The following is a 27,333-nucleotide window of genomic DNA, read 5'->3' as shown; positions in this document are numbered from 1 at the left end:
GTAGCACAGAAACGATCATATAATTATATCAATTTTTTAATGTTTACCTGTTTCGTAGCACAGAAACGATCATATAATTATATCAATTTTTTAATATTTACCTGTTTCGTAGCACAGAAACAATCATATAATTATGTCAATTTTTTAATATTTACCTGTTTCGTAGCACAGAAACGATCATATAATTATATCAATTTTTTAATGTTTACCTGTTTCGTAGCACAGAAACAATCATATAATTATATCAATTTTTTAATGTTTACCTGTTTCGTAGCACAGAAACGATCATATAATTATATCAATTTTTTAATATTTACCTGTTTCGTAGCACAGAAACGATCATATAATTATATCAATTTTTTAATATTTACCTGTTTCGTAGCACAGAAACGATCATATAATTATGTCAATTTTTCAATATTTACCTGTTTCGTAGCACAGAAACAATCCTATAATTATGTCAATTTTTTAATATTTACCTGTTTCGTAGCACAGAAACGATCATATAATTATATCAATTTTTTAATGTTTACCTGTTTCGTAGCACAGAAACGATCATATAATTATGTCAATTTTTTAATATTTACCTGTTTCGTAGCACAGAAACGATCATATAATTATATCAATTTTTTAATGTTTACCTGTTTCGTAGCACAGAAACAATCATATAATTATGTCAATTTTTTAATATTTACCTGTTTCGTAGCACAGAAACAATCCTATAATTATGTCAATTTTTTAATATTTACCTGTTTCGTAGCACAGAAACAATCCTATAATTATGTCAATTTTTTAATATTTACCTGTTTCGTAACACAGAAACAATCATATAATTATATCAATTTTTCAATGTTTACCTGTTTCGTAGCACAGAAACAATCCTATAATTATGTCAATTTTTTAATATTTACCTGTTTCGTAGCACAGAAACAATCATATAATTATGTCAATTTTTTAATATTTACCTGTTTCGTAGCACAGAAACGATCATATAATTATGTCAATTTTTTAATATTTACCTGTTTCGTAGCACAGAAACGATCATATAATTATGTCAATTTTTTAATATTTACCTGTTTCGTAGCACAGAAACGATCATATAATTATATCAATTTTTTAATATTTACCTGTTTCGTAGCACAGAAACAATCATATAATTATGTCAATTTTTTAATATTTACCTGTTTCGTAGCACAGAAACAATCCTATAATTATGTCAATTTTTTAATATTTACCTGTTTCGTAGCACAGAAACAATCCTATAATTATGTCAATTTTTTAATATTTACCTGTTTCGTAACACAGAAACAATCATATAATTATATCAATTTTTCAATGTTTACCTGTTTCGTAGCACAGAAACAATCCTATAATTATGTCAATTTTTCAATATTTACCTGTTTCGTAGCACAGAAACAATCATATAATTATGTCAATTTTTTAATATTTACCTGTTTCGTAGCACAGAAACAATCATATAATTATGTCAATTTTTTAATATTTACCTGTTTCGTAGCACAGAAACAATCATATAATTATATCAATTTTTCAATGTTTACCTGTTTCGTAGCACAGAAACAATCCTATAATTATGTCAATTTTTCAATATTTACCTGTTTCGTAGCACAGAAACAATCATATAATTATGTCAATTTTTTAATATTTACCTGTTTCGTAGCACAGAAACAATCATATAATTATGTCAATTTTTTAATATTTACCTGTTTCGTAGCACAGAAACAATCATATAATTATATCAATTTTTTAATATTTACCTGTTTCGTAGCACAGAAACAATCCTATAATTATGTCAATTTTTCAATATTTACCTGTTTCGTAGCACAGAAACAATCATATAATTATGTCAATTTTTTAATATTTACCTGTTTCGTAGCACAGAAACAATCATATAATTATGTCAATTTTTTAATATTTACCTGTTTCGTAGCACAGAAACAATCATATAATTATGTCAATTTTTTAATATTTACCTGTTTCGTAGCACAGAAACAATCATATAATTATATCAATTTTTCAATGTTTACCTGTTTCGTAGCACAGAAACAATCATATAATTATGTCAATTTTTTAATATTTACCTGTTTCGTAGCACAGAAACAATCATATAATTATATCAATTTTTTAATATTTACCTGTTTCGTAGCACAGAAACAATCATATAATTATGTCAATTTTTTAATATTTACCTGTTTCGTAGCACAGAAACAATCATATAATTATATCAATTTTTCAATGTTTACCTGTTTCGTAGCACAGAAACAATCATATAATTATGTCAATTTTTTAATATTTACCTGTTTCGTAGCACAGAAACAATCATATAATTATGTCAATTTTTTAATATTTACCTGTTTCGTAGCACAGAAACAATCATATAATTATATCAATTTTTTAATATTTACCTGTTTCGTAGCACAGAAACAATCATATAATTATGTCAATTTTTTAATATTTACCTGTTTCGTAGCACAGAAACAATCATATAATTATATCAATTTTTTAATATTTACCTGTTTCGTAGCACAGAAACAATCATATAATTATGTCAATTTTTTAATATTTACCTGTTTCGTAGCACAGAAACAATCATATAATTATATCAATTTTTTAATATTTACCTGTTTCGTAGCACAGAAACAATCATATAATTATGTCAATTTTTTAATATTTACCTGTTTCGTAGCACAGAAACAATCATATAATTATATCAATTTTTTAATATTTACCTGTTTCGTAGCACAGAAACAATCATATAATTATGTCAATTTTTCAATATTTACCTGTTTCGTAGCACAGAAACAATCATATAATTATGTCAATTTTTTAATATTTACCTGTTTCGTAGCACAGAAACAATCCTATAATTATGTCAATTTTTCAATATTTACCTGTTTCGTAGCACAGAAACAATCATATAATTATATCAATTTTTCAATGTTTACCTGTTTCGTAGCACAGAAACAATCCTATAATTATGTCAATTTTTCAATATTTACCTGTTTCGTAGCACAGAAACAATCATATAATTATGTCAATTTTTTAATATTTACCTGTTTCGTAGCACAGAAACAATCATATAATTATGTCAATTTTTTAATATTTACCTGTTTCGTAGCACAGAAACAATCATATAATTATATCAATTTTTTAATATTTACCTGTTTCGTAGCACAGAAACAATCATATAATTATGTCAATTTTTTAATATTTACCTGTTTCGTAGCACAGAAACAATCATATAATTATATCAATTTTTCAATGTTTACCTGTTTCGTAGCACAGAAACAATCATATAATTATGTCAATTTTTTAATATTTACCTGTTTCGTAGCACAGAAACAATCCTATAATTATGTCAATTTTTTAATATTTACCTGTTTCGTAGCACAGAAACAATCATATAATTATGTCAATTTTTTAATATTTTTCAACCTAACCTCATCAAAAGAATAAGAAACTAACTTTAAATAGAAATGAAAAAAGTTTGTGCATGAAAAAAATCAGAAGAGTAGTTGCATTTGTGTTTTATGATATTTACGCCATATTTGATTTTAATAATAATAATATATATATATATATATATATATATATATATATATATGTCTCTACTATTCTATAAAAGTCAGTTTGTGTGCATGTATGTGATTTCCTTTCTCATAGGTTCAGCCATTTTGGAACCTATCTTTTGCAAACTTCGCACAAAGCTAATTTATATGTCTGGCAGCGTTCTTAGATATGTTTTGTACAGAAATTCATCCAATATGTATCAAAAATCAAAAAAATCCGATTATAAAAATAGTTTCTTGTTCTTATAGATAAAAAAAATTTTTTACAGGGGGGAATATTTTACTTTACACTGGCAAAGGGAGATAATAAAATCTTAGCAAATGATTTCTTATAAAAAATTAAATTGTCATCTGTAGGCATAGCTCAGTGCTAGAGCATTCAACTACAGATCGAATGGTCCCATGTTCAAGCCCGGGTGTACTGCATCTGTTTTTTTTTTTTTTTTTTTTTTTTTTTTTTGTGGTGGTGGTGGGGGGTCTGCTAATGAGTTCAATTTACGATAAAAGAGGTACCAGATAAAATCACCACAAATCATTTCTTTGTTTGCATATTTTAAAACTAAACATTAATCAGAAGTGACTTTTTCAGGGCATTCATCGTCAAGCCCAAATATCAGCTGACGTTATATTGTAAACAAACACGGACGGAATTTGATGAACGACATTATCATTATTTTTGTTTTATTTTAAAAAATTTTTTTTTACGAATTAGTCCACCAGGCAAATTATTCCTCCTGATATTGAATAAAGGATTGATTCTATAAATAATAATATATGCACAATATCCATGAATTAAAATATTATGTTAAAGCATATTGTACGACCAGACAACGCCAGACGTCCTGCTAGTACACACACACACACACATATATATATATATATATTGGTCCTCGCGCAAAAGAGCAAGACACAAAATGTTTTAAATAATAATAGAATAACAATAACAAAGACTTTCGCTGGCGAGGACTACTATTGACCGTAACCAGTTATACAGTCCTTTTGAAATTTTCATCTCTATTTTTCTCGTTATGTACTGAATATTTGTTAATGAAACCTATCTGAAATAGGTTTCTTATTAAATTTTAAAGATTTTCTATTCTGAAAGAAGTTTAAAAAATTTAATCTAAAAAAGTTATTTTAAAGTTTTTGTTAAAAAATTCAGATTTTCGCATTATTCAGACCTGTATTACAAAGAGAGGGGTTGCAAAAAATGAGTTGTGGTGTGAGGAGAAATACAAAACTGAAATAGAGAGGAGAGTTTTAAAATACAATCTTAAAAAAATAAGATACAAGTTAGAAAAGCATTTTATCCAAGACATGAAAATTGTTAAACAAAATCTTTTTACTATAGGCCTTAAAAATAAAGGTACAAGATTCAATTTGAAATTTATTCATCTTCAAAGTGCACTTTTATAAATTTTACAAAGTAAGGTATAAAAATTTAATTTAAATTGAATTAAAAAATTACCTTGGATTTATTTCATGTAACATACATTTTGTTGTAATTTAAAAACATTATCTTGCATCTAGCAATTAATGATATAGATATAAAATTTTCAATGATTTTTTTTTAAAAAAGTGCAACAGAATGTACATTTATATAAAATAGATCCAAGGTAATTTTTTGATTCAATTTAAATTAGATTTTTAAATCTTGTACCTTTATTTTTATATATATAAACTTTGCCTCCAGGGTTCAGGTTCGATCCTCATACTCACCTCCCAAAACATTTTTCTTATTTTAACCCAACACCCCCCACCCGAATTTTGATTTACCCAAATCCACACACCTCAAAACACCCGGGCATCGCCGGGTACCCCCTGCTAGTCAGAAATAAAACCAGAAATTTTTGCTTAAAAAGAAATAAGCATGACCGTGTTGGAAATTGATCATATAGAAAAATTCACATCGTGTGTTTATTATGGTCGCCATCTTTGTTTTAAGGCTATCTATATTTTCGTATTTCCAACTGATTTTAATCTATAAAAAGATTTATAATATGAAAATAATATTCTATTTAAACTAATAATAAATTTTATGTTAACTGGTTATGTGGTACAATATCTTCACGAAACAGAGTTGGCCGATGGTTTCATGATCACCATGTTTCGACTGGTCTTTCTTGGTTTCCTTCCACGCCCACATTGCTTTGAGATCCGTAGAAAGAAGAGATGAGTACAGTCCAGTTGACGAAGATTGAATTTGCTGCTGGAGGGAAGAAAAGTTGCCAAGCAATCAAAAGAAAATGTCAGAAAGCGCTTGTTATAAACAATAACAACGTTTATTAACACAATCTTTAAAAACACCACGGAATGGGAGTGATTGTGGTTGACTGGCGGAATAAAGTTTTCTTTGAACGAGAGCATAATTTTTTTTTTTTTTTTTCTGCAGGGAATTTACCAAAACCTTCATAACATTTCCCAAGCCTATTGTGGCTGTCGTACCCGGAGCTGCCATCGGTACTGGTATGGCTGTTCTCCCCATCTGTGATATTACCTACGCCAGTGACAAGGCCACCTTTTATTTGCCGTATACACAACTCGGACAAACCCCAGAAGCCTGTGCCTCATACACTATGCCTTTAACTGTCGGCATTGCCATGGTAAACTATTTTTTATTTTTTTTATTCATTTATTATTATTTTTATTTATTTTATTTTATTTTATTTTTTCATTTTCATTTTTATTTTATTTTTATTTTTTTTTCATTTTTTTTTTCCATTTTTATTTTTTATTTTTATTTATTTCTGAATTGTTTTGTTTTAAAAAATGTTTATTTAAATTTATTTAACTTTTTATTTATTTTTAATTTTTCTTTCCTATTTTCTTTTAATCTTTATTTTTTAAAATAATTTTATAAAATGTTTTATTTTTTCTTTGTTGCTCATATCATAAGAGAATTAGTTTTTTTTTTTTTTAATGTTTTTAGACAAGATAATAAATATAAAACTTGGGGTTATAGTCAGCAAACATACTTCCTAATTTTCTGTGTGGCTGCTACTAGGAGTGGTGACAAGGCAAATCAGTTCCTTCACTTTTATTGTTCTTTAGTATTTCTATTGTGAAGTGATTTAGTGAATAGAAGAAAAGGACATTATTGAAAAATAAAAATTAACACAAATTATAAAAAGATAAAAATAACACAATTAATCTTTATTTGAACTTTTAATAACAAAATTTAAAATATAAGTTATTTGAAATTTTATAAAAATGTAGAAAAGTTATTTTATTGGAAATTTTATAAGAAGTGTGTTTATGAAATTATAAAGATAATTTTTTTCTTTTTTTACATTTTAAAACAAAAGTTGTTTTTTTTTTTTTATTATTATTAAAATTTTAATTAGAATAAGACCGAAAAACAATTTGATCATTATTGAAGAAAAAAAAAACAGAAAATGTAATAAAAAAATCAGAAAAATGTAATTAAAATAAAATCAGAAAAATGTAATTAAAAAAATCAGAAAAATGTAATAAAAAAAACAAATGTAATAAAAAAAATTAGAAAAATCTATATATATATATATATAAAAGCAAAAAAATGTATGTTTGTGTGTATGTTTGGATGTTTGCTAAAAACTTTCGACAGACGCGATGAAAATTCTCAAACTCAGTATCACATCGAAGCTCCATCCTTTACTCGAAAAATATCGAAAAATTGGCCAAAAACGTTAACTTTTTCACCCCGAAATCGACAATTTTCGACAGGGGTGGGGTGGGGTGGTCAACAAAAACGGTCCTCTCGTGACAATGACCGATTCTACGCATGCGTCAGATGACATCGTGACCTGATTTACTTTAAATAGTTGAAAAACCAAACAAACTTAATGTACATCGCTTTAGCTCAGTTGGTTAAGGCGTTGGTTCATTATCTAAACGTTTTGGGTTCGAATCGTGGTATGAGATGTTTTCTTTTTTTTTTTTTCGATTTTTTAAATTTAAATATTGAATCAGTGTTATTAAAGTTATTTTTCACGTAACGTTCGTTTTTCTGTTTTTTACTTTGCTTATTCTTAGCGACACCCAAAAACACCCGGGTACCCACCGATTTTTTTTAAATTTTAATATTGAAACAGGCTTATTTAAGCCATTTTTCACGTGTTCGTTTTCTGTTTTCATCGTTTATTTGCCTTACGTTAGTTTTTCTGGGGTTTTTTCCTGCTTAAGTGTTAACATTGTTTTCTTTTTTTACTTCGCTTATAACAAACAAACCTACGTTATCGTCGGCGTAACGCTCGACCACTTCCAGGTGCACACCTGTCAATTTGCTTCTTACTTAAATAAATTCAAACATCTTTCACTAACTCATTCTGGCTGGCCGATTTTATTTTCAAACTTCGCCTCAGGGCTTCAGGTTCGATCCTACAAACTCCCCCTCCCCCCGGTTTCTTTTTTATTTAACACCACACACACCTACAAACACCCGGGCAACACCGGGTACCCTCGCTAGTATAATATAAATACAAAATCTGCATTAATCTCAAAATATCATATTTAAGCGTATTTTACAACTGAGCAATGCTAGGCGGCCTGCTAGTATATAATATATATGTGTGTGTGTGTGTATGTATGTGTTAGTTCCATAAAGTGTTGATTTTTAATAGAATTCAAACGACTTATGATCTTTTCTTTGTAGGCAAATGAACTTTTGTTGGGACGGAGAAAATTAACCGCAACAGAAGCCCAACAATATGGGTTGATCTCGCAGGTGTTCTGGCCAACCAACCTCATGCAAGAAGTCATCCCTCGGGTGCAAACTATGGCCAATTCATCTGGAAAGGTGAACACTTTTTATAACAATGTTTTTTTTATTCCCTGATTTTAAAAAAAATTTTTTAAAAATCAATTTCTCCGTTTTCTATGAATCTCGGGTATTTTTTAATTCTTTGAAAAGTGTTATAAGTTTTTTTTTTTTTTGGTTTATTTCTAAATTTATATTTAGAAATAAACCAAAAAAAAAAAAAACTTCAAAAAAAAATTCTAAATAATGTAAGTCGCTACTTAAAAGAAAATGTCCTCGTTCATAAGAATTGAATTTTAATTTAAAAGAAAAGAAAAAACAATGTTACTTGTCATGTCGAAATTAGTAACATCTATCACATAAAACGTTTACTTTCACAATTTCATGGTTTAATGATCTGCCATTGTTATTTTTAACTTAAACTGTTTAGAATTTGAAATGAAGCAAAATAAAACTGAAATATAAAATAACGAAAATGAACATTACATCTATAGTGGGGGAAATTGTTGATAGTTTTTTTTTTTACATGGGGGTCACCTCTTATCAAGGCCCGGAGGCCACTCAGGGTTAAGGGTTATTGCGTGTACAGTAATCAATGATATAGTATTGTAGTAATCATTAGTATTGGAGATTTGATAGTGTCTTACTTAAGGGGGCGGTTTGTCAGGAGTTTTTTTTATGTTGGATTTGAAGACATTCAAGTTGTAGTCAGGTGGGAAACAGGCGAACGGAAGAGAGTTCCACAATCGTGCACTTCTGAGAAAGAAGCTTTGTTCATGGAATCTACGTTTAGATTTAGGCACAGATAAAGAGTGGGGAAAATTATTGACAGTAGTTTCAGCCAGACGGGTGTTTCTCGTGAAGGCGAGGGGGGGGGGACGAGAGATTGGAGCTCAGATGAGCACTTGCCATGGAAATAACGATAAAACAAAGACAGGCTTGCAACGTCTCTTCTGTGGGAGAGAGGCTGCAGGAAAGAGAAAAGGACATCCCCCCCCACTAAACCACAAAGTCTATTTTGTACTCTGTCAAAGCAGGATAGGCTGTTTTTAGCAGCTCCTGCCCAGATGTGGCAGCAGTACTCCATCCTTGAACGTACTTGGTTTTTATACAGGTAGATAATTGCATCAGTAATGAGATATCTTCTGGAGCGGTAGAATGATCCCAATATTTCCCCGGCGTCCCTGGCAACAGATTTGATGTATGTGTTCCATTTCAGATTAGGAGTAAAGGTCATAGGTGATAGTGGTTGTAGCTAGTTGAGTGTTGTAAATGATTTCTATTTGAAAGTGAAATTTGATTTTATAAAACTGAAAAATGTGAAAGAAACAGTTTATGACATTCAATTAAAACAAAAACTTATTTTGATTTTATTGTTTCCTTTCACTCTGTGTGTGTATATAAAAGTGAACGTGTCTGTGTACATATTCCTATGCAATAACTCTGTCAATTTTCAGTCTACAGACTCAAAATTTGATATACAGGGTACTGAGATTTGTGAAAATCTTTGTAATCCGTTTTCGGCCAGAAATTTGGCTGTTCAACGATTTGACCTTTGAGAACTCTACCAAACTCCTCCGATAATTTTGGGTCTAAACACTTGAAATTTTAGATATAGGTTCCTTGGACATGAATCTACCTTAATAACTTCATTTGAGCCCAAAACAAATGTTAAGGGATCATAATAGGGGTCAAAGTTTAAAAAATTGACTGCTTTTTTTTTTTTTTTTGCTCAACATACACCTCTAAATACCCGGGCAATGCCTGGCTGAAATGCTAATATATATATATATATATATATATATATATATATATATATATTAGTGATGGGATGATACCATTATTTTACTGATTCTGTGCTAAATTCCCGGTTCCGATGCATTTATCAATTCCGATTCTTTATAAATCTCTAATTATTTAACTATGAGATTGCTATTTTCCCCGATGTTCTTAAAAAACACGTTAAATTTGCAGATATTTTCCTAAACGTGAAAATACACTTGTGGAGGATGATCTATCGATTTTAGCTTTACTGGTATTTTAAAATCAATAAACATTTATTATTTTATCATTTATTACCAGCAATGGAAGATTTTTGCTTTAAACAAAATAAAATAAAAAAAGACAATTAAAAAGAATCGCTTTGGCATCAGAAAATATACATCAATTTTCCGATGCCCCCAAATTTTTACAATTCCCGATTCCGATTAATCGTCCCAACACAAATATATATATATATATATATATATATATATATATATATATATATATATATATATATATTGCAGCATAATCACGGTGACACACCGGTTCTCATTAGATTAGCAAAGTTAAGCAACATTGAGCCTGGCTAGTACCAGATGGGTGAAGATTTGCGAATTCCTTCACTATATGTGCTCTCTGCTTATCTCGGCATTGTTCCAGTCGTCCTGAACCTCCACTTGCCACTGGTATTCAACAATGTCATCTCAGGAGAGGTGTGGTTGGAGATTGTGCAACTCTTGCCACAAAAATTCTACGTGCTATCACCCTTACAGTGGGTATACATAGTCTGTCAAGACTGAAGGAAGCCACCATAAGAACACAATTACGGACTGTGTATTATAATTTCAATGAATTTGTTAATCAACAGGATATTCAAAAAATATAATAAGCTTTCTTTAATCTGAATTCGAAACTCGATGGATTAAGGAAGGATTATTTCTTCTTGAGTATCCTGTTGAACAATAAGTTTTTGTATTATAACAAACTCTATTAATAAATAAATATATATATATATATATATATATATATATATATATATATATACGAGGGTAAATCAAAAAGTTCTGAGACAAATTGAAGAAAAACTTTATTTCTGGAAGTTGAAAACTTTATTTTTCTACATACGATCCGCCTAACTCAATACACTTCTGTAAGCGATGTTTCCATCGATAAATTCCTTCTTCATAAAATTCTGGAACTTGTCTAGTGAACCAGGTCACAACCTCTTTCTTTCCTTCATTTATGGATTGAAATCTTATTCCTTTCAAATGTTCCTTCAGTTTTTGGAAATAGGAAGAAATCACTAGGCGCTAAATCAGGACTATAGGGAGGGTGTGAAAGGATTTCCCAGCGAAACTCGCGTAAAATTGTTCTTACAGTCTTGGCCGTGTGTGCTGGAGCGTTGTCATGATGGAACAGAATTTGACGATGGAGCTGTCAAAAAGTTAATATTATAAAATATTATCTGAAAAAAAAAAAGAATAAAAGATTTAGAATGCTGTAACTTGTCAAATTTGTTAAGTAATCAGTAGTGCAATTAAACCTTGTTTTGGTGCTCTATTTTCATTTAGATTGAATTTATATCACTTGTCTTAAAACTTTTTGATTTACCCTCGTATATATTTATGTATATACGAGGGTATATATATTTATTATTTTATTTATTTATTTATTTTTTTAAACATGGAAGTCACCACTTATCAAGGCCCGGGGCCACTCAGGGATAAGGATTATTATGTATACAGTAATCAATGGGATAATATCGTATAGTAATCCCAACCGAATAAAAAAGCTCAGTGCAACCAAAATAGGAAATAGAGCTTGTCATTAGAGAACACAAAAACTCTAAAATACAAAAATGTATTGTTCGACAGAGTACTCAAAAAGAAAAGGAAATCCTTATATTTTTTTTCCTGTTGTACAATAAATTTTTGCATTTTAGAGTTTTTGGTGTTCTGTAATGGCAAGCTTTATTTCCTATTTTGGTTCTACTGCGCTTTTTTTTATTAAAGCTTTTCATTAGAGAACACAAACACTATAAAATACAAAAACTTATTGTTCGACAGGATACTCAAGAAGAAATATTAAGACCTACTTAATCCATGGAGTTTCAAATTCAGTTTAAGAAAAATCTTAATTTTTTTTTTTTTTTTTTTTTTTTTTTTTGAATATCCTGTTGAACAATAAATTATTGGAAATTATAATTTACAGTCCGTAATTGTGTTTATATATTTTTTATTTGGTTGGGGTTAGTATATAAATATTATATTCTCTTTAAGTTTACAGAAGCTTTTGGCTCATAATTATAATATTTAGTTCTTGATTATATATATATATATATATATATATATATATATATATATATATATATATATATAATGACCAATTATGTTGACACACCGGTTCTTGCCAGATCACGGAAGTTAAGCAACAATGAGCCTGGCCAGTACCAGATGGGTGACTATTTGGGAAGGCTAGGAACTGTGCATATTGTGCCGAATCATAGAAATTTCCAGGTTGGTATCTGGGAGTGCGTTTAACTCACTAGGGGAGATGCACCCCGGGAGAAGCTCGCCTGGGGGGTAGGTGACAAGATGGTACTCCACGTAAAGGTGTACAAGCAACCTGCTGCAAGATGCCTTCCTGAACATGCACGTTAAGCACATGTTTACCACAGCGAATGAGGACATCTGAAGTGTGTTCGACAAGAAGTCGCGCCTCATGGATGACCGAAAACACTTTGTAGTAATCGTAATGAGTAAAATGTATACTCATATCAGAGTTCTGCCACAAGATATATATATATATATATATATATATATATATATATATATCTATATTTTTATAAAGTAATAGGGTTCGTGTGTTTCTGTCTGTGTGTACAGCTCTCCATCATCAACGAAATATAAAGGAGGTAAGAGGGTAGATCTCTCCGGGTAGAGAGACATTAGAACCCATTTTAGGATGTTTCTGTTATAGGAGATATAAGAATCTTTGCCTAATTTCTTTATATACTAGTCTACAAACCACCCCCGTATCGAATGACTTATGCTCATTTGCATATCACATTATATTAAATCTCTTTAACTAATTACCTCGACCTTATTACATATTGGAAATATTCTAATCATTTCAACTGTACTATTTACAAAATCTATTTAACCTTTAATTATTTAATATATTTTCATTTAATTTTATATTCGATTTATTTCACTTTACGTATATTATCAAAACAATTCATTTGCGAGGAAAGCTTTATGTTTTGGGATTGTATTGAAAATGTAATGGAAATTTCAATTTCGTTCCGTTTTAATCTTTTATATTTTACTTGCCAATATTATTGAAAGAATACAATTCAACTACACAACTTGGCCTTCTGGACAAGATCAAAGTGTAGTATCTGTTCTTCAGATGCTGCACTTCTATTTCTTGTTCTCTTTCGGTGGAGGAGAAATCCTTCACGACTGAGACAATTTTTATTTTTGTACCTTTTCTCCACGTTAAAAAACGACCCTTGTGTCTAACTCTGTCCTGTGGGGAGGCATAGTAAATAGGTACAATTCAACTATCGTAATTTTATATAAATAAACAAAAACAAATATTTTAAAATAAAACTTTATTAAAAAAGAAATAATTTTATTTTTAAATGAAAAAAATCAATTTAGTAAAATAATTGTATTAAACACCCCCAGCCTTGTCAGCAAACCTGTAAACCTATAAAAGTTAACATTTCGAATGTAAACAGTGATTTTTCGATTTTGTTAGCGCTTGCCGCAATTAAAGACAATTAAAACGGAACTAACTTTATTTCCATTCTATTTTTTACAACCCCCAAAACATAACGCTCTCTTCCAGTTATAGCCAATTTTTTTTTAATTAAATAAAACAGGTCAAAATAAACAGATAAGCGCATTTTCTTTTACATTTTTCTTACAACCAACGTTGTCATTTTAACCAACTGCAGGATATCGTTACTTTTGTGGGGTTGTTTTGAAAATGGCACGGAGATTATAATTTCGTTCCAATTTAATCTTTCTGGTCGAGCCTATTTCGAAAGCCTGTCTTATCATAGATTTGAACTACAAATAATTTATTACATTTTGATTATTACTATCTTAAGACTTAAAGCTTATATTTATTTCATTTTTCTATTTATATATTGAATTAGTTATTTCCAGTCTTATTTAAACTTAGTGCTTTCTTTAAACCGGATGAACCTTTTATAAAAATATGAGTTTAACGTAAAGAACACGAACAAGGTTTTATTCAACTGAATTTCTTCCAGTTTACTAACAAAATATATAAATTTAAAAGAGATATAAATAATAAAATAAAAAGGTTATGTAATTTAAAAGAAATACACGTACTCACAAAAGCAGAACTTTTTTTACACATTTTTTTCTTTAAAACCATAACAATGAGACTAACAATTACCTAGATCTTAGTAATTATTTGTTTTAATAGAACTGTTTTAATTGTACTGTTTACTTAGTTAACCTAAGTTGGTATTACATTTATTTTACATTTACTTTTTTTTTTTTAATTATTACTTTTAGACTGTGACGTTTACACCCGGAAGTAATGAGTCACACGTAGGTCGCTTTTATTCATTCCTTTTGGTCAAGATCAAAGTGTAGTATCTGTTCTTCAGATGCTGCACTTCATTTTCTTGTTCTCTTTCGGTGGGGGAGAAATCCTTCACGACTGAGACAATTTTTATTTTTGTACCTTTTCTCCACGTTAAAAAACGACCCTGGTGTCTAACTCTGTCCCGTGGGGAGGCATAGTAAATAGGTACAATATAATTGTTTATAATTGTACTATTCAGAAATATTATTTATAGTTCGTCCATTTCAGTTAGTATACATTTCCTTTACGCTTAATTAATTTACAATCATTAATATCGTTAAACAATTCCGTTTAAAACCGAAATTATGCCACCCAAACGAAGTAGAAACGAAAGTGAGGAAGAAAGAATGGAAAGATTGGAAGCTAATAGACTAAGAGTTGCTGCAGTTCGCTCCAATGAAAACAATCCAGATAGAGAAAGACGTCTAGAACTTAACAGGATACGTCAAAGAGAAAGGAGAGCAAGACTGTCAGATTTGGAAAGAGAACCCCAACGTGAAGCTGACAGAACTAGACATGCTGTAAGGCGGTTAAATTCATCACAAGATGAAATTCAAGAAAGGCAAAGATATGCACTGGAAAGAGAAGCAATATTACGATCGAATGAATTATATGAGGTAAGTAGACGTACACAAGGTCAGTTGAGAGTGGCTCAACGACATCAGAATGAATCGGAAACCCAACGAAGCTTTCGCCTATACCAAGGGCAACAATGAGAGGCTGCATGGAGAGAGAGTATGACTTTGCCCCAGCAATTGACAGAAAACGAGGCAGCTAGACAACGAATGACTGCTTTGAGACACCATGAAATAGAACACTGCAATAGAAAAGGATTGCTCTACAACAAAAATGACTCTCTCACTACAGCTGATATAGGAAAAATGGACAAAGTATGTCAACATTGCTCAGCTGTAAAATTTAAAGGAGAACCCCCTGGTTGTTGTTGTTCTTCTGGCAAAGTTGTGCTTGATAGCTTTCCACCACTGCCTCAGTTGCTTCAAGATTTGCTCTCCGGCAATGGTCCCATCTCTAAAGATTTTCTGCAAAATCTACGCAGTTATAACAATTGTTTTGCAATGACATCATTTGGTCACAAAATTGTGGCAGTACATGGGTGGAATCCTTCTTTTCGAATTCGAGGCCAGGTTTGCCACCAGATTGGGAGTCTTTTACCACCTGAAGATGAAACAGCAAAGTTTATTCAAGTCTACTTCTTGGATAGTCTGGAAGAGGAACTACATAATCGGGGACGTGACAGTAGACTCAATAGAGACATTCTCCAAAGTCTGACTGAATTTTTACATGAGAACAACAGCTTCATTTGTCAGCTGAAAACAACAAAGGAGAGGATTGAAGAAGAACACTTGGTAGAACATAAAGTTGTCATAAGGGAAGACCGAAGGCCGCAAGAAGAGCATCCACGGCGATTCAATGCTCCAACAACAACGTATGAGATTGGAATATTAATGGAGAATGAACCAACAGCTAACCGGGATATTGTCTTGCGTTTTAGAAATGATACATTAAAATGGATCTCCGAACTACATCCCCTCTACGATACTTTAATGTACCCGTTAATGTACCCCTATGGTTCTCCATCTTACAACATCTACATGAAGGCATCCAATGGGCGAAAAGTTACCCAACAGCAATTTTATTCGTACCATTTAATGACTCGGCCTGGAAACTATTTTCTCTGGTACCGAAGGCTATTTCAACAATGGCTGGTGGATGTGTACTGCAAGATTGAAACAGAACGTTTACAGTTCCTGAGGCGTGAGCAACAGACCCTGAGAGCTGACAATTATAGCAACTTGAGAGATTCAATTCTTAGGGAGGATGGGAATCCAGAACAGTTTGGTCAACGAGTTGTTCTTCCGGCAACTTATACAGGAGGCCCTCGATACATGTTTGAGCGTCAAAGTGATGCCATGGCATATGTTTGGCGAATGGGCCGAGCCGACCTCTTCATCACGTTCACAACAAATCCAAAGTGGACAGAAATTACAGAAAATTGTCTTCAAGGGCAAGACCCTCAGGATCGTCCAGATATTGTTGCCAGGGTTTTCAGGCAGAAGCTAAAAAAGTTACTTGAATTTATTAAAAAGGGAGGATTTGGCAGGTTGAGGGCTTTCCTGTACAGTATTGAATATCAAAAAAGAGGACTGCCGCATGCACACATCCTCACCTGGCAGGCCCCAGAGGACAAACTTCTACCAGAAAAAATGGATCTCTGCATATCTGCAGAGATCCCTGACAAAGAGGAAGATCCTGATCTTCATGCTAAAGTGATGGCACATATGGTGCATGGACCTTGTGGACCATTTAATCCAAAGTGTCCATGTACGATTGACAACAAATGTTCCAAAAAATACCCAAAAGAATTTCTTCAGTGTACTGAGCAAGGCCAAGACTCTTACCCCAAGTACAGGCGAAGAAAACCAGAAGATGGAGGCCAGACTGGTACAATAAGGATGAAGAGAAATGGTCGGTATGTTAATCAAGAAATAACAAACCAGTGGATTGTTCCGTACAACAAGGTCCTCCTTCAGCAGTTCAACGCTCACATTAACGTAGAAATTTGCAGCTCGATCCAAAGCATCAAATATGTCCTCAAATACGTGAATAAAGGATGTGATCAAGCAGTGTTTGAACTACAAAGAACTGATGGAGCAGCTAACCAACAAGGCCAAGTACAAAGTCACATTGTGGATGAGATCCAGCAGTTCCAGAATGCAAGGTATGTCGGCAGTTCAGAGGCGGCCTGGAGGATATTGGAACATCCCATCCATGAACATTTCCCCCCAATTGTACAACTTTCTGTTCATCTTGAAAATGGGCAGCGTGTCATGTTCTCAGCTGATACTGCTCTGGAACGAGCCCAAGGTCCACCGCCTGCCACAACTTTGACACCATTTTTTCAACTCTGCCATGAGGATGACTTTGCAAGGGGTCTCAAATACGTAGAAGTCCCTGAGTTTTACACTTGGAACAAATCGACAAAGAAATGGATGAGAAGAATGCGTGGGGTACAAGTTGAAGGTACTGAAAATGATGATGTATGGAAGGCACCATGCATTGGGAGAATCTACACGATTAGTCCAAAAGCAGGGGAGTGTTATTTCTTACGCCTGTTGCTCAATGAGGTTGCTGGTCCAACTTCATTTCAAAATTTGCGAGCATACAATGGTCAGGTGTTTGAAACATACAGAGCAGCGTGCCTTGCTCGAGGCCTTCTAGAAAATGACCATCACTTGCATCAAGCAGTAGGAGAGGCAAGTGCCACTCAATCACCTTCAAATTTGCGAAGCCTATTTGTGATAATTTTAACAGCCTGTGAGCCAAGAAATCCTCTTGAGATCTGGATGGCTTTTCGTGATGTAATATCTGAAGACATTCTTCACAGATACAGGCAAGAAGTTAACAATCCAGAAGCAGATTTTAATGAGGACATCTACAATAAAACTCTTTGTCTAATTGAAGAAAAAGTTCTCCTTATGTGCGGTCAACCATTGGCAAGCTATGGATTACCTGCACCAACGCAAGGGAGAGATGAAAGACTCGCGAGAGAGTATCAACGTGAAGTTACTTATAATCTTGAAGAACTTTCCCTACAAGCAGAAAATATGCAAGAAAAACTGACCGATTCTCAAAGAGAAGTTTACAATTCATTCATGGCAATGTTGGAAGCACAAGGTGAAATGAACAAAAACATGATGTTTCTTGATGCTCCAGGTGGTACGGGCAAGACTTTTGTAATCAATTTGATCCTTGCAAAGATTAGATCCATGAGAAAGATTGTGCTTGCAACAGCATCCAGTGGCATTGCTGCTACTCTACTACAAGGTGGCCGCACTCTTCACAGCACTTTTAAAGTACCCTTGGATACTCATCGAATGGATCAGCCAGTTTGCAAAATTACTGGTAACTCAGCCTTGGCAAATGTAATTAGAGACACCTCTGCAATCATTGTAGACGAAGCCCCAATGACGCACAAGAGTGCTTATGAAGCAATTGACCGAACACTGCAAGACATCACAGGAAACAAGAATCCCATGGGTGGCATTCCAACCTTATTTTGCGGTGATTTCCGTCAAATCCTCCCAGTGGTTAAAAATGGCACAAGGGCTAACATTGTCAATGCAAGTTTGAAACAATCCTATCTCTGGAGGCACGTTATAGTGAAGAGACTGACTACTAATATGAGAGCCTATATCTCTGATAACACAGCTACAGCAGACTTCTCAAAATTGCTTCTCCAAATCGGTAATGGTCAGTTTCCTATCACTTCTTCACCTGACACAATTAAGATTCCAACTGCGCTTGGTAAATGTGTCGGTAATCAGAAGCAACTGAAAGACAAAGTGTACCCAGACCTGCAAAACAATGGAAAATCACCGGATTGGCTTGCTGAGAGGGCTATTATTTCGCCATTAAACAGCAATGTGAATCATTTGAACAATTCAATAATGAATGAATTTCCAGGAGACACAAAGCAATACAAGTCAGTTGATTCGGCTACTAATGAATATGAAGCTGTTCACTACCCTGTGGAGTTTTTAAACTCTTTGGAGATATCTGGAATGCCTCCACACATTTTAAATCTCAAAATTGGATCGCCAATCATGATTCTTCGATCCTTGGAACCGCCAAAAACAACAAACGGAACCAGATGTGTTATCACCAGATTGCACACTAATGTACTTGAGGCCACCATTTCCTGTGGTCCCTACAAAGGCGAAACCGTTCTACTGCCAAGGATCCCCTTAGTTCCATCGGACTCAGAACTTCCATTTAAATTCCGGAGACTCCAATTTCCTGTGAAGGTGTGTTTTGCAATGAGCATAAACAAAAGTCAAGGTCAGACATTTAACACCATTGGCGTAGACTTGACATCAGACTGCTTCAGTCACGGTATGTTCTACGTCTCCATCAGCCGGACAGGAAGTTCAGAAAAACTCTACATTCTGGCTCCAAATCAAAGCAGCAGAAATGTAGTTTACCCTGAGGCTCTTCAGTGAAAAGTTCGAGAAATGGATATGAGGAAAAACTGACATGATCTGATTGTGGTAAGTTTTTAGTATTGAATGTGCAAGATAAAATTTAAGCAAGAGTTGAAAATTACTTCAATGAAAAATTTACTATGTAACATCAAGTAACCTTCCTTTTTGATGAAAATGTTTTGTGAAGTTCCTGATTGAATTTCAGTCACTACAAGAGGTAGTTAAAATGTTAATCACCTTATGCAATCGTTGCTCTTACAACATCAACTTACTGGAAAGGTGCCCACAGATTTTGGTACCCGAGTGCGCAACAAAGCTCCGTGCGAAGCACGGGTATCTTTGCTAGTATATATATATAGTAATTCGTGGGAGAGAACTCCAACAGTGCTCGATTATAAAGAAAATATCAAAATAAGAGCATATTTATGTTATAGAAGATCAGACCAACATTGATACCCTCGGTTTCAAATCCAAACAAAGGAGACGAGTCTCTCTTCGGCTTGTTTAGATTTGTTTCCCAGAAAATGGTGTCAAATATTGGTCCTCTATTTTTGATTTGAAACCGATGGTACCAATGTTTTTCTGCACACATTTGTGTATGTGTGTGTGTGCGTAATCTATATATCTATAAAAGTGAGAATGTGTGTGTGAGGATAACTCTCAACCTATATACTCAACGAATTTTTGATCTACTGACTTGAAATTTGGTATATAGGGTATTCAGACATGTGGAAAACTTTTTAATCGGTTTTCATCTGGAAAAAGGGACTGCTAAGGGGTCACAATTGGTACTTGGGGGTGGGGATATCGAATTTTTATGTTTGTCAACTATTTCACAAATGCACATGAATCGTTCACATTACAGATTTCTTATGCGAGGGATAAGTAGGTTTGAAAACACTTTTTAAAGATCGTATCAAGCTGGCCTAATGGTTATCGTACTTGACTCTGTGTCTTTAGGTTTTAGTTTTGATCCTAACTTGAGTATTTTTTTTTCACTTACAAGAAGTAAGTTTAGACAAAGACATAATACTCGCATGCACATGTCTCAGTTTCTTTCCATTTTATTTTTTAGTTTTTTTTAGTTTTTTTGTTTGTTTACTTTTTTTTTTACTTTTTTTTTTACTTTTTTTTTAACTTTTTTTTTACTTTTTTTTTAACTTTTTTTTTACTTTTTTTTTACTTTTTTTTTACTTTTTTTTTTTTTTTTACATTGTTTTTTTTTTACTTTGTTTTTTTTTACTTTGTTTTTTTTACTTTGTTTTTTTTTACTTTGTTTTTTTTTACTTTGTTTTTTTTTTACTTTGTTTTTTTTTTTACTTTGTTTTTTTTTTTACTTTGTTTTTTTTTACTTTGGTTTTTTTTTTACATTGTTTTTTTTTTTTACTTTGTTTTTTTTACTTTGTTTTTTTTTTACTTTTTTTTTTTTTTACTTTTTTTTTTTTTACTTTGTTTTTTTAAGAATTTAACGTCACGTTTTAATACTAGGTGCATTTTCTAGTATATATATATATATATATATATATAGAATTGAATATACTTTTTATATAAATTTTTTTTTTTTTTTTTTTTTTTTTTTATAGGCAATGGAAGCAACTAAATTACTTTTGAGGAGCCACCAGCGTACAAAACTGGAGCTAACCAACGAGACAGAATGTAACCTTCTCTTTGAGCGTTGGTCCCAACCCGACTATCACAAAACAATTCAGGAATATTTAAGTGACGAAAAAAACTTCACCTTCTGATTTAACTTGACCAAAAAAAAAAAAAAAACACAAAAACCTCATTTCTATTTTAATCGACTCCCCACAACATGGAGTCAAGAGACACTTGTAATTTAACCTCCCTCCCCTAAAGGGGAGAATAATAAACTGATAACACAATTCAGGTACATTGGACCCTCGTTTTAAAGGGTTTTTTTTTTTTAGGCGCGTTTTATCTTTTTAATACTTATATGTATATACAAAAACACCCAAACAAACGCGCTTAAATATGTTTTGAGAATCATCCTGTCATTAACACACATCTAAATCAGAAGGAAAGAGAATGGAAAGTGAAATGACTGAGGGTGTTTGTGTAGATTGGTGGTTTTTTAAACCAACGCATTTCAGGTGAAAACATTATTGCATACTCGCATGTCTCGTAATTAGTATTAATTCCAAAGATAATAATCCAGGAGAAAAATAATTAAGTGCTTGATTTCTTCTTCTTCTTCCTTTTTTTTAGATATGTCGTTTTAAGCAAAAACAATATGACATACTTAATTGTCATATCGAAAATAGTAATATATCCAACCCATATCAAAAACTTACGACAATTTATGGAGAACAATTGATATTGTGTTTTATATATATATATATATATATATATATATATATATATATATATATATATATATATATAAACGAAAGTTTATCAATATAGACAACAAATACTGCCGCCATGAATCTAAAATTTTGCCTTTCTAGTTATGTCCCATGCGTTGACTTTTATCGTTTAAGAAAAATGCAGTTTTACCTAGTTTTCCATAAAAATTATTTTTAACTATAAATAACTTTCTACTCAATGTTTTTTCATAATTTTTGGATATATTACTATTTTCGACATGACAATTAAGTACATAATATAGTTTTTGCTTGAAACGATATTAAAAAAAAAAAAATCAATTTGTCGACTTTTATCTTAACAAGCACCAATAATTATAGATAAAAATAGAATTTATCGAATTATTGAGTTTTTATCATATGGTTTTAAGGCGGAAGAGTTATGAAATCAATTCTATATGGCAGACTGAATTATCTCCCTTGACGTAAATTAAGGGTCCGCCATTTTTAAACACAAAATGCCAGAATGGCGATTTTTTTTTTTTTTTTTTTTTTTTTTTTTTTTTTTTTTGTGTTAAAAAAATAAGTAGCACATCTACTGGATTATTTTTGTAAATTTAAAAATTTATACTAGTTTCGATATGAAACCTAAGCATGTGATAATTTTTTCACCTGAAATGTGTTGTTTAAAAACTTTACGAATCTACGCAAGTACCTGACTAAGTGCTCTAGAATGGCAAGACAGCTTGCTAAAAGAAAAAGGGGCAAAGTGCTGGCCGTGCAAGCACAAGTTCAAAAAAAAAAAAAAAAAGAAAAGAAAAATGGAAGAAAGTTTGAAGAGAGTGTGGCCTTAGCATCAAACAGAAAAAATGATGTAAATTGTATAGTTTTAAAAGACGTATCGAAAAAAAAAAAAAAAAAATGATACGTTTGACAAGCATGTGCGTGTTTTTCATTTACCCCCCCCCTCTTCACACATGCACATAACAAATTCTCTTGTTCATTTTACACCTAAACCAAAAAACACAAAATGTATACATTTTTATTGAAAAATAAATTGTCTCTCTCTCATGTCTATACTGTACTTGTATATGACTATATATGTATGCATGTGTGTGTATGTATGCGCGTGTGTGTGTATATATATATATATATATGTATGCGTGTGTGTATGTATGCGTGTGTGTGTGTATATATATATGTATGCGTGTTTGTATATATATATATGTATGCGTATGTATGTATGTATATATATGTATGCGTGTTTGTATATATATATGTATGCGTGTGTGTGTGTATATATATATATGTATGCGTGTTTGTATATATATATATGTATGCGTGTTTGTATATATATGTATGCGTGTGTATGTATGTATATATATATATGTATGCGTGTTTGTATATATATATATGTATGCGTGTTTGTATATATATGTATGCGTGTGTATGTATGTATATATATATATATGTATGCGTGTTTGTATATATATATATGTATGCGTGTTTGTATATATATATATGTATGCGTGTGTGTGTATGTATGTATGTATGTATGTGTGTGTATGTACACAGTGTCCAAAAAGCCACTGAAGGGTTTAAATTCTTTATTTCTGATATCTTGCTCTAATTTTGACACAAAATCTGATCAAAAGGTATTTTTTTGAAGGCTTACATTGCAGGAATGTAGAATCGTTATGAGAAGATAAATAAATTTTTATTTTTTTAGGTGGAAGTCAACACTTATCAAGGCCCGGAAGCCACTCGGGGATAAGGGTTGTTACGTGTACAGTAATCAATGGGATAGTATCGAAGTAATCGTTAGTATTGGAGATTTGATAAAGTGTCTTACTTAAGGGGGTGGTTCATCAGGAATTTGTTTATGTTGGACTTGAAGACATCCAAGTTGTAGTCAGGTGGGAAACAGGCAAACAGAAGAGGGCTCCACAGGCGTGCACTTCTGAGAAAGAAGCTTTGTTCATGGAATCTACATCTTGGTTTTGGCACAGATAAAGAGTGGGGAAAGTTTTTGACAATGGTTTTAGACGGGTGTTTATCGTGAAAGATTAGCGGGGGGGGGGGGCTAGAGATTGGAGACGAGCACTTGCCATGGAAGTAATGATAAAACAGAGACCGGCTCACATCTCTTCTGTGGGAGAGAGGTTGCAGGGAAGAGAAAAGGGCATCCCCCACTAATCCATGAAGTCTATTTTGTGCTTTGTCAAGGCAGGATAGGCTGTTTTTAGAAGCTCCAGCCCAGATGTGGCAGCAGTACTCCATACTTGGCTTTTATATAGATAGAGAATTGCATTAGTAGTGAGATATCTTCTGGAGCGATAGAAGGATCGTACCATTTTCCCAGCGGCCCGGGGCAACAGACTTGATATACGTGTTCCATTTCAGATCAGGAGTAAAGGTCAAACCCAGGAGCTTGTCAAAACATGAAGCCTCCCGAAGATGAAAGCCATCCATTTCAATCGATGCCAGATGGGGATCAGACTGTTGATGATGTAAAGATAGGAGCTTGGTTTTAGATGCATTAAAAGTAACCAGCCACTAAATAAATAAATGAATGATAAATAATTAAATTTCTTTTTTATTTATTTATATTTATTTATTTACCTGTTTTTTTTTGGGGGGGGGGGAGGTTTCAACTGTGGATGGTACTTATTCGAAATTATTGATTAAGACATCTGAATTTAAAAAAAAAAAAAAAAAAAAAATTTTGCACACACACATACACGTAATATATCGAGAGGGTGTCTAAAAAGTCACCGAAAGGTTTTGAACTTAAATAGATTCTTTATTTTTGATATCTTTTATTGATTGGATAATTACCTGATTTTTAGTAGATTTTAAAAAAAACGATCCGTCAAAAAGTACTTCCCCCCCCCCCCCCCCGTTTTGGCAGTGCCTACTTATATATATATATACATATATATATATATATATATATAGGGAAATTTCCAAGGGCGTAAAATACCACTCAATATAGTATTTTCATTTGTCCAGGTTTGATACACTAGTATGAAGTCGTGATTTAGAAAAAGAAAAAAAAGGATTTAAGTACTACCAGCTTAAATTGAAACAAGAACTGTAACATTAAAAGCATTAATTATCTGATTAAGATATTGGAAAATTTAAAAAAAAAAAAAATTACACACACCTAATATACACTCATGAGCAAAAAAAAAATGTGAAAGAAGGAAAAAATCGATGTTTCAATATTTTTCCATGAATTTTTGTTAATTTTAAGTGAAAATTTCTATTTTGCAGATCATTATCATTATTGAATATAATAATAATAAGTGAAAAATTAATCCTAAAAATGGTAAGACCGCATGTTGGCGAGGATATAAAAAAAAACGAATTGCAGGGTTAAGGTAGTCGAAAATGATTTACAAGCAGATTTTTGATATTTTAAGAAAAGAAAATGTGAAAACATCTCTTTCTGTAGTGAAGCGAATTGGTCGAAGGTTCAAAGTAGAACTCTTGATAAAAGGGAAATCTGGATCTGGTCGCCCTAGAGCATCTATTTTGAAGGACGACCACAAGCTTAAATTGACTGTTTTGAAAGAAAACTTATGTTGACCATAGCAAAGAATTCAAAACTGGCTGGAAATTCTCTTTCTAGATATACAATATCTAGACGAATGAAAGAAATGAGATTTTCTTTCAAAAGATTTGCAAAGAATCCATGTTTATCTAAGAAGAACATCAACGATAGAAAGAAATTTTTCTCATGTTATGGCAAGAAAGATACACACTAGTTCAGGAATGTTTTCTGGTCAGATGAATCAAGATTTTGTCTTGTTAGTGATGTTCCCGAACGGTGCAATCAAAGAACTGGAGAAAGATTTTCGCCAAGTTGCATAAAAACGACAGTTAAACACCAGAATGGAGGGATAATGGTATGGGGGAACTTTTACTGCAGCAGGAGTTGGGGAACATATTAGATGTGAGGAGTCAATCAATGCAAAGGAATACATTCGAATATTAGAAACAGGATTGTTACCAAGTATCCAGAAGCTGGGAATATCCCAGAACATTATTTTTCAACATGATAATGGCCCTGCATATACTGTTAAAGTCACAAGAAAATAGTTTTCTGATAATTCAATTGATGTGATATTTTTGCCAGGTGAAAGCCCTGATTTAAACCCAATCGAGAATGTTTGGTCCATAATATCTCATGCATTGGCTGGAAGAACTTTATCAAACTGTGGGAAGCTGTGCAAAGTGAATGGAATAGCATCTCCTCTTCTCAATATTCCATGTCTAAAAGGATTGATCTTTTAAAGAAATCAAAAGGTAATGCGATTCCATCCTAAGCATTTATTAAAGTAAATGTCTTGTTCTGTGTTATTAGTCTCGTTTAAGTTTCCTTGTTCAATTGTTCTTTGTTCAATATAGCTTTAAGTTCAATAAAATGTATAAAATTTGTTTGGCCCATATTTTTTTTTTTTTTTGCTCACGAGTGTATGTGAACCCCGGGATACGATGGTAAGAATCCGTTTTTTTTTTTTTTTTTCAGGTTACGATGTGGAATATATTTTTCCGGTCCCTAGTTACTGTCTGACAGTGTTATTTATGTTTCTTGATTATACACGTGTGTATTATATACTGTACTGTATTTTGTTACTAATTTTTAATGCCGTATCCAAGGGTTCTTATATGTCCTGGGGGGGACAGATATAAACAGAGATTGAAGAGTTCGGCATATGCGACCAGATATTAATCCCCTTTGTGTTGGATTTGAAACCGATGATACCGGTGTTTTCTGATCTAACACACACACACACACACTTCATTGTTCAATATAGCTTTTAGTGCAATAAGATGTATGAAATTTATTTGGCCCATTTTGTTTTTTTTCTCACGAGTGTATATACAGGGTGTCCAAAAAGTCACTGACGAGTTTTGAACTTAAATAGATTTTTTATTCTTGATATCTTTTTGTAATTTTAACACAATCTAAGACATTGGGAAATTTAAAAAAAAAAAAACGCAAAATTCAAACAATCTTTATTTATGAACAAGATCGATAGCCATTAGTCGCGTGCTCTCGTGTAATGAATGAATGCGTGAATGTAGGATTGACATGAAATTCTTAAAGATAAACTAAAATGACCGAAAAATGGGCTGAAATGACTTAAATAAATAAAAAGTAAATGACTTTAATGACCTTAAGAATGACTTGAATGCTTAAAAAATAACTGAAATCCTTAAAAAAAAACAACTTGAATAATCTGGAGAATGACTTGAATGGCTTTGAGACTGACTCGTAA

At 32.1% G+C, this 27,333-nt stretch overlaps 1 protein-coding gene across 3 annotated transcripts in view; it reads left to right on the top strand.

Moving 5' to 3' along the window:
- LOC145268833 (chromodomain Y-like protein 2) overlaps positions 1-21,619 on the top strand; it is an 89,834-nt gene extending 68,215 nt beyond the window's left edge. For all 3 annotated transcript variants that reach the window (XM_080124494.1, XM_080124493.1, XM_080124492.1), the window contains 3 exons: positions 5,980-6,190; positions 8,221-8,364; positions 21,305-21,619. In XM_080124494.1, coding sequence (XP_079980620.1) covers positions 5,980-6,190; positions 8,221-8,364; positions 21,305-21,466 — 517 coding nt within the window. In that variant the 3' untranslated portion in view covers positions 21,467-21,619. The remainder of the gene's footprint in view (positions 1-5,979; positions 6,191-8,220; positions 8,365-21,304) is intronic.
- Positions 21,620-27,333: the final 5,714 nt, after the last annotated feature.

The sequence above is a fragment of the Euprymna scolopes genome, chromosome 44 (assembly GCF_053919585.1).
Source record: "Euprymna scolopes isolate OS-2025 chromosome 44, ASM5391958v1, whole genome shotgun sequence".
Classification (NCBI taxonomy): Eukaryota; Metazoa; Mollusca; class Cephalopoda; order Sepiida; family Sepiolidae; genus Euprymna; species Euprymna scolopes.
The sequence above is the reverse complement of the archived record's forward strand: the minus strand, read 5'-3'. Positions and strand labels throughout refer to the sequence as shown.